Raw genomic sequence first — 26,406 nt, 5'->3', positions numbered from 1 at the left:
TCCATGCATCCCTGGGCAGAGCATCCTCGGCAATGTGCAAAGACAGACAGAGCCATGTGGGCACAGAAATGAGGAGGAGGAGGCAGCAGCATGCACTCAGGCCAGATGGCCGAGTTTAATCACTTGTCCTCCCGTGTTGGGCTCCCACAGCTCCATGCTGGCACTGTCTCCTGTGCCAGGGCTGTGGGGCTCGGCTCGGGCTCGCCCATCGCCCGGATTTCATGTGTTCACAGGGGTTTGTGTGTGTATTTATCCATATAAATCTGAAGGAAATGGATTTTGACTGCCTTTAGAGCAGAGAAATATCCCTGCTCCGGCTGGGAAACTGCAGCCTCAGGGTTCTGCATCCTGGAGCAAGGAGACTGGGGGGAAAGAAAATGTGGGGGCAAGCACAGGGGGATTTCTTTCCTAATATGTGCTCCAGAGCTGGCATGGGCAGCCTGCACCCTGAACCCGTTGCCATGGTGGGGCTGGGGGTACTGGTCCCAGGGGGGGCAAAAGCAGGTGCAGACCCAAAACAGAGGGTCCCCAGCACTCCCCCTGCCTCTCACCTGCAAAGAACAACCCAGGGAGGTGGAGGAAGGGGCAATAAAACAACAATTGTTGTAATGAATGAAATGCATTAGTGATTTTTATGATAATTCACCGCCTTGTAGGCGACTTGGCATTTGGCCGGCCTCCTCTAAGTAATATTTTATTTATGGGCTCCCCAAACGTGTTGATACAGGGTGTTTCGCTCTGAGACAATCAAAATTCAATGCACGGGGGAAAAGGACTGAGATGGAGAAACGTGTGCTCCGCCGGCATTCGGGACCAGCTGGATCCATCTTTTCGAGGCAGCTGGACATCTGCCCTCGCCACGCTTTCGGCTGGCACTTTTCAGAGGTGAAGGGATGGAGCAACTTTGGTTTTGAGGGATGGCAGCTTCACACTGGCTTCTAGCTCGGCTGCCCCATCACACCTCCTCCCTGCCCCAGCATCCCTCCAGTCCCCTGCCTCTCCCTCCCTGCCAATTTTTGGCAGGGCTCAGGAACAAAAGCGGGGCCCTCCTCCTTCTCGCCGATGATGCCGTGTGCCGAAAGCATATGTTTCCCTGGCAACAGCTATTTTGAAGATGTGCGTCGCTAGCTCTCCCGGCGCTACTTGAGGCCCAGGGAGGAGAAGGTCTCTGCCTTCAAGAGGCGGCACACAAGCCGGAGGCGTGAGCGGAGCAGGGGGAAAAACAAAGGACAAAAACACAAACGAGGAGCTGCCTGTGGGTTTCCGCAGGCAGGGTGAGGCGGACATGAGGACTGTGTCTTTCATGTTCAAAGCATCACTTTGCCCCTAAAGCCTTTCCCTGCACAGGGTGCTCAGCAACCCTGCCGAAGGAGAGGTGTTCATCGGTACCCAAATGGGATGCATGCTGCCAGAGCCATGCATTCCTGCGATGCGCTTAGCCTCCTACCTGCGGGCAGCCGTGACTGGCAGCTTGGGTGATGCTGAAGGCTGCTGCCGGAGGGTCTGGGAATGTGATGGTGGTGGGGCTGATGCCGGGACAGATGATGGGATGCTTCTCCATGCAGTGCCTGAGAGGTGATGGAAAGGGGGAGAGTCAGCACATGCGAAGTCATGTTCGCTCCTGGCAAGCCAAGCACCGCAGGAGGGGGTGATGGCACCAGGGATGCTCAGGTTGTCCCAAGCCCAGCACCCGCCACCCATGTTGCCGCCAGCCCCCCATGGCCATAACTCACTCATACTCCCGAATGTTGGTCACAACTCTGGCCACCGCGACGAGGGGCCCGAGGGGGGTGGCCAGGGGGGCTTTCAGCCCCCGCAGCAGCACCTGGTCAGCAAATGGTTGGGGAGAACAAGCTGCCCTAAATCAGCATCAACAGCCACTGGAGCAGGAGACAACGTGCAGCAGCATCCTCTCCAAGTCGAGATGCTCTGGTCCATCCCGGACCCTGCAAACCTCCCCTGCCACCTCCGGTCCCCAGGGCCACCTCTCACCTCCAAGGCCACGTAGCTCAATCCATCGCAGCGAGGGATGAAGCTCCCTTTGCGGATGATGGTGACATACAGGACTGTCCCCGCAGGGTCCCGTGTCCTCGGCTGTTTGTGGAGGAGAGTGAGGCGTGGGAGGAGGAAGGGTCAAGGCCACCAAACGTGGGCGCTGGGCGTGCAGACAGCCCACCGCTGACAATAAAGCACCAACTGATAATTAAAGCTCACTAGCCCCTGAGCCTTCCCGGAAAAGATCAATATAATAAATCCTTCTGCATTTAAATATTTAATCACTCCCAATCTCTGTGCAGGGAAGAGAAAACTCATTTCTGCCAGCCAAAGCATAGGGGAGGCTGATTTGGGTGGAGTATTGAGTGAGTTTGCCAGGTCTCAGCTGTACGGGGAGCTATCAGCCAAGTCCCCGGGACTGTTAACATGTTGGGAGGGAGAAATCCTCACTGAGGGGCTTAGGATGCGGCTTCTCCCTGGGGCTGGGTACCTGCCTGCATTAATTAATGCACAGCAGCCCCTGTTTAATGAATGTTCTGCCATATGGCCCGGCCCTGCATCTCCTTCCCCAGGATGCTGAGGGTGAAAGCACTTTCCAGCTTGCAGTCCCCTCACTTTTCCTCCATGTTTTCCCACTGGACAGAGACAAAAAAAGCCCAGCACAACGCCTGCCTTGTTCCCACCTCACAGGAAGCTCACAATCCTCTTTGAGCACCTTCCCCGACTTGCCAAATTCAGTTTTCCCACCGGGATTACACCATTACACAAGGCTCCCTTTGCCCACAACCCCCAGCTACAGCCCTGGGGTGAAAATCAAAGTCAGAAGCAGGAATGAGCAGCGGGATGGAGGGGCAGGCACCATACCTACCAGCACCAGCCTGCAGTGGTGGGGCTGGAAGGGCTGGAGGTGCCGCACTGGCAGCTGGAAGGTCCCCAACACCTCCTTGGTGGCTTTGTCTGCCACGGTGAGAGTCAGGGCTGGAAGGGAGAGGGTTGGCCGTCAGGATGAACGGGGCTGGCTGGAGGGGTTGGGGAGGGGAGAGCAGGCAAAGACATGGGGAGAGGTTTGGGGGAAGGTCTGGGTGAAGAAGGGCCAGAGGCAATGAGGGGATCGATTCATTTTCAGCAGCCCCTTCCCCTCGCAGGTCATGGTGGGGCAGAATTTACGCCCGTCCTGGGTTTATATGCACACACACACACATGCATCCCAAGGAGCCATTGAGAACATGTCTCAGGCATTCCCAAGAAAGCGAAGCTCGTGAGCAGCTGGCACCAGTGCAGCTCAGGTTCCCATTTAAGAAGCCAGGATTTCCCGCTGATCCCTCTAATCCAACTCCCTGTCTCCAGCCCACCCCGCTCAGCTGCCGGGTGCGATCCTGCCCTGAGCCCTCCCTGCCCTGGGGTCAGCCCACAGCCCACGGGTGGGTTTTGCAGACACTTGCCACCACGGCATCTGCCTTCTCGGGGGTGACTCGTCCCCATCTGTCCCCCAGCATGGCAGCATCACCCCCACGGGTGCTGGCACCCCCAGCTCTTCCCTTAATTTAAAGCAAAGCTGCAATTTAGTTGACAAGCACGAGCAGGAGCATTTTATCAAAAAAAAGGAGCTGATGGAAGGGAAAACCGCCTTCTCTTTATGCTGCCATCAAGACTTGGGCTTCCCTTCCCCCAGCTTAATGACTGTGCCGAGGCATCCGCCTTAACTCCTGCTTGGCCAACCTGACGATGCCACAGGTCGTGCATGTCCCCAAAATGAAGACGATGGACCAGGCAAGTACATGAACCACACTTTCCTGATCTTGTGCTTTTCAGCAAGTGCTTGATTTATATGGAGATTTTCTTTTTCTCCCAGCCCCTTGTAGAAAGAGCACCAGGGAAAATGTTCTGGGGTCGGGTGAGAGACAAGTGACTTTTCTGCTAGTTGTCACTGATGACAGATCACGCTCGGCAGCTCCGCTGATGGAAACTGTATTTCTGGGCAAGAAAAGGTGCGAGCTGCACCCAGAAACAACAGCTCCAGTCTGAACATCTGGGGGATGAACATCTTCAAACACCTAGGGGATGCTGGGAGGTGGATGAGCAAGGCCGGAGGTCGCATCGGGTCTCCCTGCATGTCTCCCGGTACCACACGGGGCAGGTCCAAAGTACATCAAAAGCTCCTCAATTTTCTTTAGGTCAGGGCCTAACAGGATTAGGCACGATGTGAAGATTGACTCCCACACTTTGTTTTGCAAGGGTCTCATTATAATCAAATCCTGGCCCCTAATGCCATGAGTTTTATTACAATTACAGACTTAGCAGCCTTGCGTGGGGAGTAACAGCATCATGATGTGGGTCCAGCTAATACAGGGTGTTGGGGTCAGGCTGGCAGCGAGGGAAGATTTGGGGTGCTCTCCCTTGATGCTGATTCCCATGGGATGCTTTGGAGGATGCCCGGAGCTCGAATGCCCGGAGCTCGGCACCATCACTTGCCCCATCCTGCAGCACCGTATCTGAGGGAAAGTCCCTCCTGGTCCTGCCCTGAAGCCACAACAGACACGCAGGGCTCAGGGCATGGCTCGTCCCCATCATGGCCACCCTCTGCCTGGGTGCTGTTCAGGGTCCTGTGGAGCACGGGCTCCCTAATATCCCAAAATCATCTCCCTTTGAGGAGAAGAGTCCCGTGTCCTGGTCCCCAGCATCCCTGTCACCATGGTCCTCTAATGCTCTCACCTGCCCAGCCCACATCTTCAGCATCCATTTCCACTGTCACTTCCTCCTCCCAGGTGGGTGAGTGGGTGGGCACCGAGGATGCACGGGTCACCTCTGGCTTCTGCTCATCCCCTCTGCTGGTCTTACTGGGAGGAAAAGGGAGGCAAAACAGGCCAGTTACTGGGTAAGGAAGGAAAATGTGTTAGGAGGGAGCTGGGCCTGGGAGAGAGATGAGCACCGTCCCCACTCGATGCAGCTAACAGCGGCCAGGCCACCCTCCCACCACCCTTAGCAAAGCTCTGCCCCGGTGCCGGGGGGGCTGCGCTGGGGGTCCAGGGCTGATTTTACTCCTGGCTGCTGGATCCTGCCAAGCCTCCAGTGATGGGGTTTGCAGCCTCTTTTATCCAAAAGGCTATTACAGACCCCGGAGGCTAATTATCCGGTGGTATTGATGAAGGGACAGGGAGGAGGCTGCTGGGAAAGGAGAGAGAAGATTGAATGTTAACGACCGCCGTCATTAAACTCAGCACATAACGAGGCTGAGCAATAATTATGGTGGTGTTAGCGGCTATGGGCCCCTGGTAATTCTTCATCTGTGCTGGTGCAGGGCCATCACCATCAGGGCTGTTTTGGGGTTGTTCCTCCCACTTTTATCAATTGATCATCAATTACTCATGAGTTTAGCTGATGATAATGCCCCTCCTCCTTAGGGGGGCTGGCAGATCTTTTAAGGGGTCTCCACTGCCCAGAGAGACACTTGGTGTTATGCTGGGAGTCCCAAGACCACAGCAGAGTCCCACCGCCTAGTGACATGGTGACTGCAAGTCCTCTCCCTCCCCAACCATCAGGTGAAGGGGGACGGTGACATGGCGTCAGGCCAATGTGACACAGATGCCCCAGCCCTGTCAACGGGTTGCTCTGGCTATTAAGATGATAAAATGTCTAGTGCTGGCTCCTCCAGGAAAGCTCTTGCTGGAGCAGAGCCAACGTGGCTCTTAGGGAGAGGTTACCGGAGCACTGCGGTGACAGAAAGCAGATGGTGGCACTTTGCCACCCCGTCTCTGGGAGAAAGGAGATGATAAAGGTCCTTCCAGCTGCAGCATGAGCTCCAGGTAGGGGTGGGACCAAGCAGGTTCATCCCAGAGGTACGAGCTGGATGGGAGGATGCTCCATGCTCACAAGACCTCCATCCTCTCGCGTTGCTGGAGAGATTGGTCTAACAGGCCCTCAGCCAAGCTGCATCCATGCCCCATGCTCCTCTCCCATCTCCCATGTGTCCCCTTCCCCACCGGAGAAGCCCACCTGCATCTCGCAGGGAGGGAGCCGAGCCGGCCAGCTCTGGCAGGTGGGAATTAGCATCGGGCTGGCACCATTGTGGAGGGGCTGGAAGAAAATCGGCTCTCCAGTAATGAGCTCTGTGGGGGATTGCTCTACCAGCAACGTGCTTGGAGTCCGAATGAAACGAGACCTGGGCTGGGGGGGTGGGAGGAGGAAGAGGAGGAGGGTGAGAACCGGCTGCTCTGGGCCCCCTTCATTATAGACTTGCCTAAGGATGAGAGAGCATTCAAAAAGAGCTGTGAAGTGTGGGGGGGAAACAACCCACAACAGTACATAACACGGGGATGTGCTTCAAAATCAAATGAATAGTCCAGGGGCAGCAGGAATGGCGAGAGCGGAGATGGTTTGATGTCTCCTCCTCACCCCAGCCAGCTCCAGACCCCGTGGTGGGGCAGGAGATGGAGTCTCCAGAGAGCAGGTGCTGCAGAGGGCTGCCCATGGGATCGCATGCCTTGGGACAGGACATGGCCAGGCTGGACCAAGAGATGCTTCTCTGATGCTCCGCATCCCTCCCCACCTGCTCTGGGGCAGGCAGTTTGCTCTGCTGTGTGGGGATGCACCAAGTCACCCACCGCTGCGATAAAAGATAAAGATAAAAGATAAAGACAGACGCCCCCGGGGAGTTATTATACACAATGTCTCGGCTACAGTGCTCAGGGACAGCATCACACAGCTGCCTTGCTGTGTGTGACACCCGGGTGCCCAGCAAAGGGCTGTGCCCAGCCCTCGTAAATATTTATTTATCTGGCTTATAAGTTATTATCTCTACAGGGTGAGTTATTTCTCAGGGCCAACATCCCTGCAGAGGCAACACAGTGGTGCAGGTGCATCGTTCTCAGGGAAGAAAAATCCCATGTAGCATGGCCACAGTTCACAGGACTGACATCCAGGGTGTTACTCATGCGGCAGTTGCAGGATCTGGCCCTGGGGAAGGAGATGCTGCCGCCGCCACACAGCCCCACTGCACTCAGTGCTGAGCTTGGGGGGCTCAGGTGCAGTTTGGGTAAATAAATACAGATAAATAAATCACAAAGGTGTAAGAGCAATGTCTGAAAAGATTCAGAAAGAGAAAGGAAGAATTATAATTTCCCCTCTCCTTTGAGAAACCCAATTTTTACATTGCTCCTGACCATCTAACCCTGGGACGGTCCATCTTCATCCCACCATCACCTAAGCTGGGTGCTGGGGCGAGGAGGGGACCCCCAAAGACCCTGCTTGGTCCCACTTCCCCCACCCCCTTGCTCTGGGGTTATCAGCTGAGGTTTATTTTTGGGCATGTTGCAGAGCCAAAAGGCTTTCTTTGCAGGAACACCCTAACCCTTTCCCAGATGGAACATCCCATCTGCACCACAACCAGGACTGCTGCCTGCGCGGGCAAACCCACAGACAGCGGGACATCGGAGCCCCCATCCCCCAGGCTGGGAGCAGACGGCACATTCAGCAGCGACCTTGAGTTTCTTCTCTTGGCGCTGAAGAGAAGAAAGGAAGAAGCGAGGAGGTACTTTCACCCACCCACGGTATTCAATGGGGAGGAGAAGCTGGCCGGAGCTAGGCGCTTTGTGCTGTTAATTGCAAACACACCTGGCTCTGGCACGCCAAGGTCATCCCTGCATCATGCCGGACCAGGAGCAATTTATCTGTGTGCACAACGGAGTGAAAGGAAGACACAGAGCAAACCCACGGGTGCCCCTGAAAGCAGGGAGAAGGGATTTGCTCAGCATTCAGAGGATGAGGAGCAGAGCCAAGCTGCTGTCGAGTCCCCAGAGCATCCCCAGAGGAGGAGCCCCATTCTCTCTGGGGTGAGCCCAAGCCCATCGGGATGCATGTGCAGGCTCTCCTGCTGCTTGAGATCTTTCAGATTCACTCTGCCAAGCCTTTCCCTCCCCAATCCTCTGCGCTGAGAGCTGGAAGCGATGCACGCAAATACGGAGTGCTATGGGATGCTGAGTCTGGGCACGAGCGACTGGGCACAGCCACAAAGGGCTGGTGCAAGTGGTATTGCTCCCCTCCTCCCATCCCACTCCTGATTTTGCGGGGTGATGCTCTCGGTGCCAGCAGTTTGAGCTTGGGCTGGCTCCGCTGGTGGTACCCAGCCGCTTTGCAGGGGACCAGCTGCCACTAGGTCCCCACCAGCACCATCCACCGACCGCTTCTCCTTCCCGTCCGTAAAAACCCACCTTTTAACTGCAACATGCTACTCTCCTTCAAAAGCAAGTGCCCTGAAAAACAATAACTGATTCCCTTCTGCCTTGGCTCCCTCACTATGGTTACTAAAAGGCCCCTCATGTGTCCTGCATCCCTAATACCACCCTCCCCTCCCCTCCATCACTCCCCCGTTACCATGGCAATGCGGTGATGGAGCAGCACCAGAATGTAAAGAGATGCAACAATCACACGCCACCCTCGTGCTATCATTTAGGATATTGATGTTTAAATCTCCTGAGATTATCTGGGTATAATTGGTTTATGGAAATAGAGACAACTCTTGTGGTGGAGTTACTCAGGCTGTCGGGGCAGAGAGCGGGTCCTTGGCATAGGGGGGTGGGAAAGAGGGGAAGGGGTGATGGAGGGGCAGCAGTGGGGGCTGCTAGCCCATGTGCCAGCCGGCTTCTGCTGGGCTACAGGTGCCAGACAGCCCCAAAAACCCAACAGACGCTGCCCCTGCAATGGAGAGCCGCATTTCTTCTGCCCAGGGAGCCTCCAGGATGTCCGATGTGGCTGGCATCAGGCATCATGGAGAAAAGGCATATTGTGCCATGCCGACAGGTCTTGGGAGCTCACCACTGAGCTCAGGGTTTCTACACTGCAAAATGCCTAGCAAGCAACAGTTTGCTCTACAGCCTTGCAGAGAAGATGTTTCCATGCTTTCACAGCCCAGGCTGCTGATTGTCCCCAGTGGATGAGCCTCAGCTCTGCTTCCCTGTCCCCTGGCATCGATGCACCCACTTGGGTACCAGCCTGCCCAGCACTGGCCCAGGGAGATGCCCCAGAGAAACCAAACTCTGTAGGGAGCCAAGTGATGCTCTGAAGACACCAACAGCCACTTTCTCCTCCCTTTTCCAGGGAAGTGGGACCAAAGCCACTCTGCCTCCTCGAAGGGCTCTTTGGGATCCCAAGCTCACCCCGCAGCAACACCGAGCAGAGCGGCCTTCCTCTTAACACAGACCAAAGCATGACTGGCTAATTGAGTCCCCTGACACATGCATAATGCACAAGGAGTCAAGTTCTCCTTACCCAAGCATTCTGTTTTATTTATTAAAACACTCATTTATTGTGATATCATCTTGAAACCCAGGCAGCGTTACCCTGTGGATTCTTTGACATCATTTTATACTTTCAATATTAGGAATGCTTTCTTCCCGATGCCCCAGTGAGCCAAAACGCCCCGTCCTCCACCTTCCCCCATCTCAGCGAGGAGTCCCGTCTCCTCTCCCCACACTGAGCATCCCACAGAGGTGATGCTTGTGCATGTCACCGCAAAAGAGGTTTCCCCCTCCCTGGGATTTGCAAAGAGTTAATAACATGGTGACATGTCTTAAACCACTGTGTCCCCATTGTCCCCCTTCGCGGATGCTGGGTACTCACATGATGATGTAGGGGCACGGCACCCGGCCCTCCCGCGTGGCTGGCAGGTTGCTGGCACCATGGAGGGTGATGGTGATGGCTTCCTTCCCCATGGGGGCCACATGTCCCCTGCCAACCCCTGGTGTGTGCCTGGGCTCCTCTGTCCCAGCAGGAGACTCGGATACCTGCCAGGAGCAAGTGGGAGAGACGTCAAGGTGGGGAGCGGATGGCAAAGCTGCAGGCATGTCCCCATCACCCAGCCTTGTCCCCATGGCTCCAGCTCAATGCTGAGAGCCCAGATGGGGGAGATGATGCCCCTGGTGCATCTCCATCACCCGAACTTGTCCCCACAACCCCTACTTGATGCTGAGAGTCCAGATGGGGGAGAACAAGCTGGGGAGATGGTGTCCCCAGCACATCCTCATCACAGCTGCCTCTTCCCTGTCCCCAGGGCCCAGCTGTGGCTCTGCACCATGGATGTCTCCATGCCGTGGCAGGGCCACAATGGGTGCCAGACTCTCTGGGAGGACACCCAGCAGCATGAGAGCATCCTGCATGGGGTGAAACCAGCCCAGCATCCCTGCTCAGCGTGCTCCCATAGGGGCCAGCTACACCATGGTCTAACCAAAGACCCCAAGCCAGGTCACCAAAACAGGCATTAACCATCTAAAGCACCTCCATTTCCCCCATGGTCCTCTAACCTGCCAACAACCCTCCCCGGCCCCTGCATTCTCCTGCTCCCCCTTCTCGCCAGCCCAGGCATCTCTGCAATTTATACGAACTCCTCAGGAATTGGGATCTCAGCCCAGTCCGGGGGGGGATAGGAGAGAGCGTGGTGGCTCCCCCACCCCAGCTCATTAATTCCCACCAGCTGATGTGATAAGGAGCAGCAGAGCCGCAAGCTGCTGCTCCTCGCCCGCAGGGGGACCATCCCCGCACCCATCACACCCCATCCAAGTGAGAGACGGCGACGTCCCCCCCGGCTGCATCCTCACCGTGCCACTGTCTTGGGCAGCACACAGCATTAATGCATCTAATATTGCATAGTGCTGTGGCTACAAGGCGTTAAAACCCACCCTGTACTGCTTCAGACCCTGAAAAGCAAACCCTTTGTGCATCCCTCTGACTTCCTGGGGTGAAAGCAAGGGCTCCAGCCCAGCACCCACCCTGTGGGCTTCTCAAAGCCGCTGTCTGCAAATCCCCTCCGACGCATTGCTTTGCCTCCAAACTCTGTAATGAGGGGCTGGTTCATCCTAAGCCCTCTCCCTTGTCTCTCCCGAGGCCATCCGGCTGCAACGGTGATGGGCTCGGGAGGTGACCCACCACCATGGGGGATAACAGGCGCAAACGTGAGCATCACTTGTGGGATGGAACCTGGGTGCTCTGACCACCAATGGCTCAGAAAAACATTTAAATCAGCTTTCCCCCCCACCCCTATTTTTTTACTGTCAGCTCAGAAGCCAGCTGGAGCTCGGGCCTGGGTGCTGGGGACTTAGCATCCATTACAGCCAGAAAGCGGCACCGAAGGAGCAGAAACACAAAGTGGGGGAGGATTCCCCAATGTGCAGAGCAGATAGGGAGGGATGGATCCCAATCCCATCCTGACTCCAGCTCTGTGGCAATTATCGCCCTGCCCAACGATGTTGATGGAGAGGGGAAATTACAGGGTTTTGTGACCTGACATGAGATATTACCCATCAAGTCACCCCCCACAGGCACGGGCTCTCCCTGCTGGCAGCCGGAGCTGCTCCGCTCCCTGCCCGAGCACCTCAGCTCTCCCTGCACCCCCAAAAGCCCATCATGGCAAGCCCTGACACCTTCCCAAGGCTTTTCCAGAGAGGAAGGGAAAAAGAGGTGTATGTGGAACAGCATAAACACTGTCCTAAAAAAATAAAGCATGATTTTGCTCCATCCCAGCGCTGGCAAAGAGGGCAAACTGCAGGATGGAGCCAGGGAAAAGAGGAGGAAAGCACAGGTTCAGGTTTAAGACCCCTGGGATGTATCAACACACAGCTGCATCACCAAGGGAGGGCAAGGATGGGTGGGGGCTTCAAAGAGGCAGGGTGCCGGATTCGCGGGCAGGAAGCATGCACGGGTGTGCAGGCAGGGCAGGCAGGGATGCTTTCCCTGGAGAACCCTCTCTCCTTTCAAGAAAGCATCTGTTCAGGCTCCGGCTCTAGAGTTTTAGTGAGTGTTTGCACCCCAAATACTCACTAAAAACCCAATCCAAGGAATTCCAGCTGGCAGGGCCGGGAAACAACTTTGCTTTGAATTGCACAGACACCTCCAAGCTCACTGAGGGAGCCCTGCTCTGGGGGACCCCAAGACCTAAGCTGTGATGCTGGATTGGTGTCCCACACCACACCCTTATTTACAGCTCCAGATCACTATTTTGAGACATTTTCCTATTTTTCCCTATTTTCTTTCACATTACAGGTAACAGAAGCAGGTTTCTTAGCACACATCTTCATACCCACCACTTATATTTATATCTCCCTAAAAAACCAAGTAGGTTTTACTGCTAGCAATGGTTACAGCATGATAATTAGTGAGGGGTTTTAATAGAAAATTCACGAGCAGTTAAGCTAAGTAAAACTCAGCAGAACAAAACATTTTAAAAATAACAGCCGTGAACAATGCCAGGCTTTGCAGGCAACCGGTACCCGAAACTGTCAGCAAGGCTGTGATTAACTACTGAAAAAAAAACCCTAGTCGCTATTCAAAGCCAGGAGGAAATTCAGTATTTCTCCCAGAAAGGAGGGTGCCTGCAGTTCCAGGTAGAGCCCACGCTTGTTTTTCAGCTCTCTTACTCAGCGGGAAGCAAAACTTCTCCATCCCTGCCAAGCCAGGTGCTCTCACCCAGGAGTTTGCAACCTGTAGCTTGCAGAGGTGGAGAAAAAATAAAGTTCCCATGTCCCCAGGGGTCTCAGGGACATCACATGTTTAAAACATTTTGAGGTCCCTTGGAGTATCACTGACTCCTGCAGAGCATCTCGAGCATCTCACGCAATCCACTGCCCTGATTCCATGCAGCACCTTAACCCCAAGCCATCCTTAAAGCATCCTTAACGATGATTATTAATTATTCACACTGCAATGTTGCAGGGAGGTTGATTAACGGTGCCTGAGCTGCCATCATCGTAATTTGTTTTTCTATCAACTCTTTATCATCTCGAAAGAAACATCGGGGCTCAGGCAGCTCCTCTACAGCAGCGCTCAGCCAAGATTAAATTGCTTCTGGCTGCAGGCTGACAAGACATAAATAGCCTCAAGAGCCCAGTGTTTAGTTCGGGGAGGACAGCCCGGGCTGGGAGCCAGCAGGGACCTCCAGGCATGGCACTGCAGGGGCTCCTGCATCCCAGCTTGGCCCCTGCCCACAGCTGGAGATCACGGCTGCATTTCCCCCTGGCAGAAGGTCAGTGCTTGCAGGATGCTCCTTGACTTTTTATTTCTCTGGTGCGTTGGACAGCACAAGATGGGAGGTGAGTGCCTGGGGCTGCACATGTGCAGTGTTCACCTCCTCAACCCCAAACGCAGCCCTGCCAGTGTTCCCTGGGACAATGCACCACTGGTCTGTAGGAGAAGATACCAGCCCCTGCCCTACCATGGAAAGACTAGGACCCTCCTGGCCCTTCATAGCGAGCCCCACAAGCCCCTCAGCCCCGGCTAAAGCCAGGAGCAATACTGCCACAGGAGCGAGGATCCGCTCCTCTACGGTGGGAGCACTCACAGCCCCGAGCTCCTCCCTGTCCCTGGCAATTTATGAGCAGCTATTGGAACGTGTCAGCTTTATCCTCCTCCTGAGACTTCATAAAATAATAGTAGGCTCCATGAGCGAAGATGGACTGGAACTGGTGTGAGTTTTCCTACGTGATGTCTCCCCAGGCTCCTTTCAAGCCTCCTTATGGCAGCTAAACACCGGCAAGCTGCTTCCCCTCCCCTGGCAGTGGAGAGGATGCGAAAAAAAAGTGCCACTTGGCTTTAAACAAGCAGCAGGATCAGCCCACAGGTTACACCTCCAGCACTGTGCCATGGGGGGTCTGAACGTGAGGAAGGGCTGGAGCATGGCCAGGACATGCCAGAGCCAGGACAGGACATCCTGGAGGCAGGCCAGCCTGAGGATGCTGGGTCCCCAGGTGTCCCTTGGGACATCCCAGAAGATCCAGCCACCTCTCAGGGCTGGACCTCAGGGATCTGGGATGTAAGAGCACACCAAGAACCCCCAGAACACTGCAGAGCATCTCCTGATAATGGGGGCAAGCAGCCAGCTAACAGCCGATCAGCTCCTTCATGGGCAGCGTGCAAGCACGCACCTTTGGGCATGGGGGAATTGGGATGGGGATGGGATTTTACACATCCTCAGGCAGCAAAATGGGGTGAAACATGGGATTACAGGCCACGAGCAGTCCAGCAAGGGCTTGGTGGCTGATGGGCGAGCAGATGCAGCTGCTTCGCCCAGACCAGCCTTCTCCCAACATGCTGTGCAAGGGACAATTTAGCATCCTGAATTCAGGGTTTTCAGGGTGTGGGAGATGCATTGCATCCCAGCTGCACCATGCCGTGCTGTCCCCATGTCCCCAGGCTCCACGTTGGTCCCTGCAAGCCTGGGGTGTTAGGGTACAGCGTGACATCCCACATCCATATGGGTTTGCACCCCCCCCCCCAAGCATCACGGCTCCTCGTCTGTCTGCCCTGCTCTCCAAAGCAACCGGAGCCTCGGCGCTAATCAGATTTGAGGCTGTGAAATCTCATTTGAGGCTCTATTAATGCATAGCTGGCATGACACAGGCCCCGGCCTGTCTCCAATGAGCAAAACAAGGAAAGCAATCTAGCTGGTAAAAAATGCATCACCCGGAACAAGCTCGGGGGAGACAGCCAAACGCAATTACAGTTAAAAGGAAGATTAAAACAGTATCAGCACTCTTCTTCCTCCAACCCCTGCTCCCACCCATGGGAGAGGAGCACCGAGCTGCACCGATGGGCATCCCCAGCACGGTGGTCCTTCAAGCAGGGCTGGGAGCTGGTGTTTGCAGTGTCCAACTGCAGCAGGATGCTGCCCCTTCAAAGCAAAGGGCTTTTGCATGATGCCACGATCTCCCTGCATTGGTGGAAGGCACATGGGCTAGTCCAGAGTTTGCTGATGCAGCACAGGGAGGTGTTATCCTGCTGGGTCCAGCCATGGATGCTTTCTCTCTCTTTGCTCAGACACCGCTGAGCTTTTGCTCCTGGATGCCTTGGAGCTGCTTAGCATGTGATGGGAGGAGAACACAGCCCCCCTGTAATGACACCTATAATTAGCATCTGTCCTTGCCCTTGAAAAATAGCCTCTAGGATGACACAGAGGTGGGTGCACAAGGCAAGGAATAGCCATCAGCTTCCCAAATGAAAGGAGCCAGCATGCACATGGTTTCCATTTCTAGGAGCTAGCAAGCATATCCTCCCCCCTGCAAAGGCTCTAGACTCTGGCAAGCGCCACTCAAAACACAGCCCTAAGATAAACAGCCATATGGTTGGAGAACTTCAGCTCCACCGACGGCCCGAGGCAGCCCGAGCTCATTTTTGAAGCAAACCCAATTGTATTACAAGGGGTATTTCCCAACACCTTCCGCGGCAGGTTCAAACCACCCTCCAAGGAAAAACACCCCAGCGGTTAAAGCCCTTTAGTAGATCCCCAGCGAAACAAAAGCGAGAGGAAGAAAAGTGACGCAGGAAAGCAAACACTGTTTTATTCATTGTTTCGTTCTGCCAGCCTCAGTGCTCCCCACTGCTCTGGTAACCCCCATTGCTGCGGGCAGACACCGCTGCTCTGCTCCCATTTCCAAGCCAGCAGCAGGGATGGGGGGATTTTTTTCTTGGATTCAGGCTGAGCTTGATATATTCTTCTTATTATTATTTTTAAGCAAGTTATTTCCTTGAGGGGACCCTGCAGGAGCTCATTAGAGATCACAGGGCAGTTTCGGGGCGCCAGGAGGGGGAATGCTCTCCCCCATTGGCACGCAGGGATGCCGCTTCCAAGCCAATTTCCCCAGGGAGCCCCATTGCTGCCGACCGGGAATCCCTTTGGACTAAAAATTGCCAAATTCATTTTCCTTCCATTTATGTAGAAAACTCCCAATTCACCTGTCAAATAATTAAATGGGCCAGCAGCCCAGCACCGCCTCGTCTGCTCCATTAGGAGAGTTTTACACTTTCTATATTTATCAGTGGCACCAGTGCAATTTTCTCCCCCCAACCTCTTAAAAAGGAGCAATTTTCTCTTTTTAACCCCATTTGCTTTTCTCATCAAGGCAGTTATTTGACACTTAAAGGGACATGATGACTTAAATTGCAGGAATTAGAGCTAGCAGCCACTCCTCCTGCCTGCGTTTCCTCCGAGCATCCAAAGAGTTTGTGCTTTACAGATGAGCAAATCGAGAAGCAGCTTGGAAAACCTCTTGAGGATCAGTATTCTCCATCCAAGAAGATTTTTCTCCATTTTAGCTAAGAAAATGTGAATTACCACTCTGCACTGGCCCATTTCCATGCCAGACCTCCATCCGGGCAGGGAGAAGCATGCAGAGAATGGGACTTTTGGACCAAGTTGGGCAGCCTCAGCTCTCCAATGTTATGATAGTGAATATAATTTCCTTGCAATACATCATTAGGAACATGCATTTTCTCACCCCAAAAAATCATCTTTCAGTAAATCAGAGCTATGCAAGCAACACCCCAAAGCCATTTGCCTCAGGTCCCCTTTTGCTCTCGGCTCCCTCCAGCATGGAGCAGGGATGATCAAGGGATGCCGAGAGCCAGGATGCTGCCGGAGGAAAGCAAAGTCCCCGATGAACCTGTCAAGGCGCGCTCCTCCCCAGGCTGACAGCTTTTCAAAGCCCTACAAATTGCTCACCGGAGCGGCGTTATTCATCTCGCCCATGTCCCGGGGCAAGTCCTGCCGGCAAAGTTTGTTTTTCAGCCTCATTGGGCTTTCAGTGAGTCGAGGCAGCTCCAGCCCTTCACCTCGGTGTCAGGGCGGCAGGCTGGGGAGAAGGGCTGGACCCCTGCCACCCTCCCTGTGACAGCCGCTGTCATCGGGCTGAGTGATGGATGAGCTGGCTAGGGGACAGACGGGAGACACACGCCATCCATCACCCGCTAACAGAGACCTCTGCCCCAGCCCTGCCGCTCCAGTGATGGGAAGACAGAAGCTTTTATCCACCATCATCGCTCAGCGAGATGGGGCACATTGCGAGGGCATCCGCATGCCGGCGCAAGCATCTGCATCCCAACACAAGCATCCTTGTCCTGCCCCTGCAGCCCTGCTCCCCCTACCACTGCAGACAGACAGAAATGCAATGTCTCAGCCCAAATCCATCCCCCAGCTCCTTGGCACAGCCAGAGGGTTGAGCCAGGCTTGCAAATGGGTCTCGGTTGGACTCGACGATCTTAAGGGTCTTTTCCAACCTTAACGATTCTATGATTCTATGATTGGGTTTGATTTGAAGCATTCAGGAGCGGCCAGGGCTGGGCTCTACTCCCCACTGAAAAGCAGCAGAGCTAGCAAGATAATTCAGTTCACAGCCTGTCATCCACATCTGACCAGTGGGGAAAGGACTCCTGAGATACCCTCTTAAAGAAGCCCCAGCCTGAACACCCATCAAAAAGGGGCTAAAATTAGCCCAGCTGTGGCTCAGACTCCCCCAGGCCCCTGTGCCTGAAACGCACTCTGTGCTTGAGGAGCCACTTTACAGAAAGTAAAGACTTTCTATATCCTACTTAAAAAATAAAGGTGATCCTTATTCTTGGGGAACTTCTTTGCTTGTCCCTGTGATTTTTGTTACACCAAGTCACTTCGCACCCACGCACGCTTTGCTAGGGAAGCTGTTTAGCTCCATGGGGAATCCAAAGGGATAAAGTACAGCATAAGCAGAGCCAAGAGCTGTTTTGGTCCCATTTTTCAGACCTGTTGAAGCTCAGCAAGTCACAGCTGGCCTTGCACACATGGATGGGATGCACTTACCATGGGAAGCACCAGCTGTGTCTCACCCAGCTGCCAGATACCCCTGTGCTCTTGCAGCCTGGTAAACAAGTAAGACCGAGCAGGAACACAAGCTGTGTGTAAACCCATTTATTTGATGCAGAAAGGCTGCGATTCCTTGTACCCTGACAGCAACAGATTGCTGTTCTGGGATGGGCGCCTCACTGCCAGCTGGAGACTGGAAACAAACCATCTTCTGTGGGCTTGCAACCAAGTCCAGCTGCCAAGGAGATCTCCAAAAGCTGGCTCCTTCGCCTGAGCGCCTTGTCGACCTGCTGGAAGTGAAATGGGAATTTTTCCCAGAGGAAGGGACCGACTTCTGCTGACCTAGGCGCTGATTCCCCTTAACTGAGCCATGTGCTCTGCTGCAAAGTCCCCAGGGGTCCTGGTGAGTCCAGTCCCCTCACCTCCATCTCTGCCAGACTGGGGTAGGAGGTATCTCTTGTGCTGACAGCTCCAAGGTTCAATCTCAGCCATTCCAGCAACTGAGAGATCATCCATGGCATGTTATCGACCTGCTCAGTGCTGTGCCGAGGTCCTGGGACAATTAGGGAGCTGTCTGGCTCTGCAACACGCACGAGGCATTTGAACAGCCAGCAGAGCCTCCTGCTTCATGCCTAGGAATACATTAGCTGCAGGTTGCGGTGAGATGAGAAAAATCATTATCCCTGTGCCTTGGCCTTTTGGGTGGAGCTCAGCAACCATCCATCAGCCCCACCATCCTGCAGATGAGATGCTCAGCACAGAGGCAATGTCAAGGAGCTGGTACCCCACTGGGATGTGCCTGCATGTCTTTCCCACTTGGGAAGGCAAAACAGATGGACACAATACCCCAGCATCCAGATTTCTCGGGACACTGGTCCAAGCAGCAGCCCTGCGATGGGACCCCTCACCCCTCTGAAGTTGCCCCTCTCCATGCCCCAGCATTACTGACTCCCCAGACTATTGATCACCCAAGTCCTGCCTGAATTTAGGAAGATATTTAGGCTCTCAAACTTCAGTTTAGGGTTCAACTTCACCATGCACGGCAGGATCAACCTGTGATGTTTTGAGATGCTCAGGTTAGGACCACCAAGAGCCAAAACAGCTCCAGACTGACAAGCAACTGCCATAGCTTCATCTTGCTCCAGACTGCAGCATCCCAGGAGTTCTTTTGGAGATTAAAACGCCCTCCCAGCTCCATCTGGTCCCTCCCCCTTCCCCATAACCCAGCACAGCTCAACCACCCTCCAACACATTTTCCGTCACTCCAGCCCACCCAGGAAGGCGGGGAGCCAACATCCCTCCGCCTCTAAGCTTTTAATTTTTAAATAAAAACCATCCTGGCAAATACTTGCTGGGTGACATCAGCAGCAGGTGATTTATCACATTCCCTCCAGGGGCCTAGGAGCAAAATTGCATTTGCTAATGCCTCACTTTACGCCCCTGGCCTGGCTCCGCAGCATCCCGCTCCGCATCCCAGCTGATTGCTATCGATTTCCGCAGCTCGAAAGAGTTTATGTCTAGACATTTGCTGAGCAAACTCAATCAGGTCTCGCTAATAAGCATTTCTGGCCAGTAAATTTTCAGCTGATTCGGGGTGGGGATAGCACATTCATTTGAAAATCAAGAGAGGCCAAGTGCTGCGAAGGGCAAGGAGTTGCTCCAGGGTCCTGAGGGTTTGCGATGCTCAGCATCCTGCCTGCAGTACAAGGAGCAGGCAGCTGCCCTGGAGAGGGGCTGAGCAGCTCAGCAGGGCTTGAGCACCCTGTAACTCCCAAGAAATACATGGATCAAGTGCTCCAGAGCCATCAGCAACACATTTATCCTGTACAAGAGAAAGAGCCGAGGCACGAAGGCGTCCTGCAGCACTGCAGCAGCGGGTAGCCCCCGTGCAGGGCACACCGCAGGGGAGAGGGATGCCAAGCCACTTTTTACCCTACAGCCACAGCAATATAGTCACCAGGACCAAGAAGCACATGTCCAGCATTTAGGACATCTTGGTGATGGCACTGCGGGCACAAACCACCACCTGCGGAGTCCCTTGTCACCTCTCCACCGCAGAAGCCCTTAGCTGAGGGGCTGAGTAAGGGTTGCCAGCCCCATTCCTGAGCCAGCAGCATTTGCTGGTGGCCCAGAGGCTGCAGAAGACCTTGCCATCAAGCCCACCATCCCCAGCTCTCCTACTAGCCCAGCTGGAGGACACGAGGGACTCCCTGGCAGGAGAAGAGAGTCCAGAGGATGCATGGGGAGGGTTCACGAGATCAATCCTGTCTCTGGTGCTGTAATCCAACTTTCTCAAGCAATGTTTTCACAGGTGTACAAGACACCTCTGGGAGCAGCACAGACAACGCCTTCATCAACGGACGTGTTATTCTTACAGCGAGATGCAGGAAATGGAGCCCCTGGGGTAAGGGATGTATTTTTCCTTTATTTAGACAGCTTTTAACATAACTAAGGAAAGAGAAATGCAGCCTCTTGGACTGTGTTAGCCCTGCTCTATGGTTTCTGCAGTTTTTAGAAGTCTAGATTTGAGCTGAAAGATGAAATATTTAAGATGTGTCAGTCCCAGATGACTGCAGTCGGCATTTTAAGAGCTTCTAGGTGACACCATCCACTGTCTGGGGACAGCCAGCTTGCAGGGCTGCCTTTTGGTACTAGAAATGCAAAGTTTCGTGTCTCAGTCCCCCATCCCCACAACCAGGTTGGGAATGTGATGGCCTGGGAGCAGGAGCAGTGCTGGTACCCAAGCTGAGCTGGGGACAGGATGGAGGTGGCCATGTCCCCTTGCACCCCTCCATCTCCTCTCCAGCACCGCAAAGCTCTAATGGGAAGCTACTAGGAATAATAACACTTTTTTATTAATTTAGGATGGTGTCTTCTCCACCAGCTGCACTCACCTGCACTGGCGAGGAGACCAGATCCGGGCTGTAGCCTGGCAAGGAGAGGTGGAAGCTGCTGCGGCTCGGCACAGCAGGGGCAGGCACCGAGGAACGGGAGGAGGAGGAGGAAGGATGCTCGTCCGCTGAGTTACCTGGGAGCTCTGGGGAGGAGCTGAGTGCAGGGTCAGCCTGCAGCCTCTGGGAAAAAGAGAAGGGGGTTGAAGACCCAGCTTTGGACTCCAGAACCCCTTTCCCTGTCCACCCAGTGTCCCTCATAACATCTCCCCCCACATCCCAGGGAGACCCCTCTGCATCCCAGCTCTATATATAGCTCTGTACCCTATAAAGGATCTTTTCCTACAGCTCTGAGCATGGTTTGACCGCAGGACCCTCTTTTCTGGCTTTGCTTGGGTGGCTGCTGCCTCACCAAGACCTTGCCTGCATCTTGAGCTTGTCCCAGCTTGCTCCAGTCCTGGACAAAGAGTGTCCTTAACTTCGGTGGCAGGCAGGGGACAGGTACCAGGCTTCTACCCAGCAATGTTGGGGAATGAGGGATGGGAAACTGAGGCAGGGCTGTGCTGTTTACCAAAGACACCCCTGAAAGCCATAGAGACCTCTCCCTTTTTGCTTTTACTCCAGCTGGTGCCTATGTGGGGCCATCCAGCTACCCTAGGACCAAATCCTGTCGTAAGCAGACTGGTCTGCTCTTGTTTTGCTGGAGCATAGGATTTCTGGCCCCTAAATCTGGGTTCTCCTACCTCGGGGGAGCAGGCATGTCCCTCAGTGGGCAGTGAGTGGTAAGCAGACTCGGGTGTACGGAGCGAGCGGCCGGGGATAGGGATGTCCAGGGCTGGGGATGCTGGGGCTGTGCTTGCTGCTTTCCGGTCCTCCTGGGTGCTGGGGGAGAGTGGTGGGGGTGAAGCCAGCGTGGTGGGTGGCCGGTGCTCATGCAGGGATGCGGTGAAGGCCAGCCGGCCGCAGTGCATTGCTGGCTGCTCACTGCCCACCCGTAGCAAAGCCATCACGGCGCTATAGCGGTACCAGTCCTCGTCCCTCCCAGCAGAGAGCTTCATCCGGGGCTGGTTGGTGCGGGGGTAGATGGCAAAGAATGCTTCACCCACCCGCCTGCTCCTCTTCATCCTCTCTGCCCTCCCAGGGAAGTGCAGGGCCTCGATGTGGAGCCGCACGTCGTGGTTCTTGTCATTCTTGCAGAAACCTGCCAGGAGTGGTGGGGGGTGAAGCCTTTCTTAGGAGGGCTGGTGGTCCCAGCAGCACCTCCTGGGCTCACCCATCAGCAGCCCTGGTTAGCTCTGCTCTGTGAATACTAGTCAATGGGTTATCCAGCCTGGATACATCTAGACCTCAGAGCGGGGGGGTGTTTGCATCGCTGGGGGTGTTGACTCCACTCTCCAAGCTGGACCTGCCCCATCCACCCCACTAAGCTCAGACAGCTTTGACTCCAGCTCAGGGGCTTGCTGTGGGGGCAAATGTGTGAGCATGGTACAGGAGTCTGCAAGCCTGAGACAGGCTGTGCTCACTGCAGAGCTCTGCTCCTGGGTTGCCTCTGCCATCAGCCCATCCCCGTGGCATCCAGCTTCTTACCTCTGGGCAGGGTGAAGGTGAATTTCCTCCTCTGGAAGGAACAGATCTGGTCGAGGTCACTCTGCTCAATGGTGTCAGTGGTGCTGGTGTTGCTCTGGATGACCTCCTTGCTGTTGATGCGGAGCTGGATGCCGGCGCTGGAGCCCTGCAGCAGCGGGTTCTCCACAGTGAGCCGCAGGGCGTAGCAGCCCCGCTGGTTAAACTGGGCACTGACCACCTCGAACTCAAAATCCAGGGTCTTCTCCTCAGCTTTTAGCCGGGAGCACTGCAGGGCCAAAGGGATGAGAGGCTTCCCTGCCTTGCCCGCCATGGGGACAGAGATAGGATCTGGAGATGAACCCTCCTTGATAGCAGGAACCTTGCAGATCTCTGCCCTGGAGCAAGCCCTCCTGGCAGCCTGGGGCAGGTTTCTGAGCAGAGCTGGCTCTGCTGCCACTCTCCCTTCTCCTCTGCAGCAGGGAAAGTGCCTGAGGGTGCCCCTGGGTACTTGTTGGCTTCACATCTCAACAGGCAGCTTTCAAAGGCAGCAAAAAAAGGAAAAGAAATCCCTGTCCCTGAAAAATCATCCTTCAGTGCCGCAGGGAGATGCTGAGAGCTTTCCTGCCCCTGTGCAATGGCAGGGACAGGGGCTTTGAACTCCAGTTTGTTTGCTGGGAAACCAGGTAACTAGATGCAAAGTGGTGGCTGCCTTCCAACAAACAGCTTGGGATATCCAGGGTGATGCCAAGTGATGCAACACAGACGTGCATGTGCGTACAGGGTGTACTGGGGTGTGCGCGTGCATCGCTGCGGCAGGGAGTTGATGGCTCCTTGGGCCCTTTGCTTTGGGAGATTGACCACAAAGAGGTTTGCTGGATGTTGCAGAGCCTCCAGGAGATCCCTGGTGCCAAGGGTGGTGTGAGGCATGCTGGCTGCTCCCATGTGTTGCTGACCTCTGTGGGACTATCCTGCCCCTCCTGCACCCATGGGCTGTTTGCTGGATCTCCTGCTGATGGGACCAGGCAGTCAAGCCTACAGCTGCTTTTTGGTTTGTCTCTAAGGCAAGTTTTTGTCTGGGTTTGCTTGTGGAAGTAGCACCCCACAGGGTCAAGCAAGCCAGGGGAGGGGAACGGGGTGAGCCTGGGTAGCAGTGCTTCCTGTTAGATCAGCTCCCAAAAGGGACAGGGGGCATTTGCCCACCTAATCCTAATGCCTGGCAACTTTGCAAGCAAGTCCAACGCAGAAACTGCCCCATGACTTCGTGTCTCTAAAAAACAACAGCTTGAAATGGTTCTTTGGCTGTACAGCTTGGAGATGTGCATTTGCAGCCTGGCTGGGAGCTTGCTGCGCTTTGGACACCAAAGGATCAACCCAGAGCTGGGATCTTGCTGCTGCAGCAAGGGCTGGGAATGCCCTGAGAGTCACAGTTGGGCTGCAGAAGGGAAACTGGGGCTTGTGAGGTGCCTGCATGTGGGTCAGGAGCCTTTCAGGGGTGATGTCCTGAGTCAAAGCTGGCTGCAAAGAGGTTTTGGTCCAAGTTTGCTCTCCTCCAGCTCAGCATTACGTGGACTGCTCTTTCCCACGCAGGAGTATGAGATTATGGCTGGTGCAACTGGAGCTGAACTCCCTGCTAAACCTGCCGCTGAGCCAGCTGAGCATCCAGAGGTTAGTCCCACCACGGATATTTTGGGACTGATATCAAGGGGGTTGATGCTCTGGGATGGGCAGGAGCTGGAACAGCACAGTCCGATCCCCGCCAGGAGCCTCCTGCCCTGTCATATCTCATTCCCCCATTGCTGCTGAGAATAGCACGTTCCCACAGCTTTCGGGATGTTTCCAGTGAAATGTGAGCCGGAGCTGGGCTAGCAGATGGCCCTTCTCTAAGACAGCTCCGTGCTCCATATAAAAAGCCACATTCCAGTCTCTTCATGCTGGTGCAAGCTTGAAACAACAAGGTTATCCTCTGGGGGAGCAGGTTGGGGGATAAAACAACATCTGAGACCCTGGGGCATAAGACTTTTGATTTTTTTTCTAGTATGGGAGCAGCCCAGGGATCTGCAAGGCAGCCAGCCAAGGCCTGTACCAAAATCACTGCCTCCAAGAATCCCTTTGGCAGGGGGCATGGGCCATGGATGGACTCACTAAAAATAAAACCTGGTCTCCCACACCTTCCTGATGCTTCCAGGGAGGCTGGTTGTACGTGCTGGTCCTTCCTCAATTTCTATTTGGGAAAGAAAAATACAGGTTGGAGTCTTGCCTTGAAGCACCGATCCCAAACACAACCTTGGCTGATGCATTTAACCTTCTGTGGTGAGGATGCTGCAGAGGTCAGGATGAGGACAGGAGGGAAATGAGCCACAATTCAGGGGTTTTTGGGCTCTGAGTTGCGTTTAAAGCAGAAAAGGGTGGTCTGCGTGGTGCTAAGCCTGAGCTGGTGAAATGGAGGTGGTGGGGTCATTCCTCTACCAGTCAAGCCTGTCAGGAAGAGTGCTAATGTCTCCAGGGTGCTCAGATATGCTGATGGCTGGATTGCTTCCTTGAGAGGGCTGAGAGCATAAATGCTTTTAATGCTGCTGGAGGGCTTGGTGGTTCTTTTCTCTGATGGCTGGAGACCACTCGGTGCTCCCAATGCATGTGAGTAAGATGGTTTCTCCCAGCTGAAAGCCCAGGGATGACCTGAATTGAGTGTGTGATGCTGCTCTGAGTTGTTTCACCTACAAAATTGTGGCAATCTGGGCTGCTAGTCCCCTATGGAGATGTCACCATTGTGTTTATCTGTGCAGCTAGGACTTGCTCTTGCACCCCCATACTGTGGTGGGGACCCTGTGCCACGGAGCAAGGCTCTGCTTCCCTGGGGCGCAGCAGCAGGAGGAATCATGGTGATCAAATTGGTGTCGGTGTGAAGGATCGTACCATGGTCTTCAGCTCCCAAATGCTTCTGAAGGTTTCCTCTGCCTCAATTAAAACCCTGCCAGGCTCTAATGCAGGGAAATGAGAACTACTTCATCCTTAACTAGCCTGCTTAATTTCCTTCCCGCCCTTGTGCAAACACATTATGGAGCCACCACTAATGACAGCATCATCAAAGACTAATTTTCCCATAATCTAATCTAAGGCACAGTTCATTCATGCAGCATTTTCCCAGCTGTACCAGAGGTGCACATGCAGCAGGTCTGGAAGTGCCGCCTCCATCATGTTAACGTGGCACCAGGCACAGACAAACCCGAGGCTGAGACCCTCCCTTGCCCTCCCAAAACGAAATACCAGTTTCCATGGCTCTATTTGCAATGAGGTTGATCCATAAGATAGTGTGAGGTCTATTTATTTTGGCAGCCTGTGGATTTTTTTTCTGTAAAATGAAAGGTGGCCTTTGGTGGCTGGAGCTCTGCCTGTGTAATGAGCTCAAGGTTTGGGTCTGGAAAGCTGTGTAATAGTGATGAGAGCTGGGGGTTTTGGCCAAAGGTGGGTTCCTGCTATCCTTAGCTCTCTTCTTCTATGTAAGAGTCCTGTCCCTAAGGGAAAGGGTCCCCATGGCCACAGCGATTTCCTCATGGCTGCTGGGTTGCACCTGAATCTCCATCCTTCTGCTCCAGCACCTGACCCAGTGTTACAAGATAAAGCAGGCTCAGAGCATCAATGCATACAAGGAGAGAATGTTTCTCCTCCAGGAGCAGAAAAGGAATTTGGGAGAGACCTTATTGTGTGGGGCAGAGGCTAAGGATGACTACAGTGAGGGGCTTGTTGTGTCAGAGGGTTTCTGCACCTAGCGGCTGCTGCTCAGGACTGGGAGAGATATAAGGAGCATGAAAACCATCCCATCTCCATGCTTATCCAGTGCAAGCAGCAGCATCTGGGGATGCCACTGAGCTCCTGGTTCACCTGTTGCTTGCAGGGCTCTTCCCAGCCTGATCCCTGCTGCCTGCACTGCTGCTGCCTGGGAAGAGGGCAGCAAACCTTGGCAAGGTGTGCCATCGGAGCCTGAGTGGGAACTGCACACTCAAGGCTTGCTGCTGGTTTCCCAACAGCCATTTTTGAGTAGAAAATGCCAAACTGCTGGAATACCAACCTTTTGCAGGGCATTAGAGTGCCTTGAGCTGTTTTGGTAGCAACAAAGCCCTCTGGGGCTGTTGTGCATCTATATAACCATCACTTTGCTAAGATCTGGATGGACATCACTGGAATGTTTTTGTCTAGGGAGTGGGAAAAAACCCCTGTGGCTGAATTTCAGCCTCATCCCCTCTCTGCTAGCCCTTTTCCAGTCCCTCAGCTCTCCCAGGAAGAACCTTTGGGAACTGACGGCAGCATTTCTGATTTAAAAACAACCTCAGGGAGAGGGAATAAAGCCTGCAGGTCATTTTGTTC

General features: G+C 54.3%; 1 protein-coding gene across 1 annotated transcript in view; it reads right to left on the bottom strand.

The window, feature by feature from the left end:
• CCDC33 (coiled-coil domain containing 33) overlaps nucleotides 1-22,375 on the bottom strand; it is a gene marked incomplete at both ends in the record, with an annotated part of 43,143 nt that extends 20,768 nt beyond the window's left edge. Inside the window, 9 exons of the mRNA XM_082321226.1 lie at nucleotides 1,448-1,568; nucleotides 1,734-1,825; nucleotides 1,993-2,094; nucleotides 2,864-2,973; nucleotides 4,708-4,832; nucleotides 9,610-9,773; nucleotides 20,482-20,661; nucleotides 21,222-21,679; nucleotides 22,066-22,375. Coding sequence (XP_082177352.1) covers nucleotides 1,448-1,568; nucleotides 1,734-1,825; nucleotides 1,993-2,094; nucleotides 2,864-2,973; nucleotides 4,708-4,832; nucleotides 9,610-9,773; nucleotides 20,482-20,661; nucleotides 21,222-21,679; nucleotides 22,066-22,375 — 1,662 coding nt within the window. The remainder of the gene's footprint in view (nucleotides 1-1,447; nucleotides 1,569-1,733; nucleotides 1,826-1,992; nucleotides 2,095-2,863; nucleotides 2,974-4,707; nucleotides 4,833-9,609; nucleotides 9,774-20,481; nucleotides 20,662-21,221; nucleotides 21,680-22,065) is intronic.
• Nucleotides 22,376-26,406: the final 4,031 nt, after the last annotated feature.

This window comes from Platalea leucorodia, assembly GCF_965183815.1.
Source record: "Platalea leucorodia genome assembly, chromosome: 9".
NCBI lineage: Eukaryota > Metazoa > Chordata > Aves > Pelecaniformes > Threskiornithidae > Platalea > Platalea leucorodia.
Note: the sequence above shows the minus strand (reverse complement) of the source record. Positions and strands in the feature narration are given on the sequence as shown.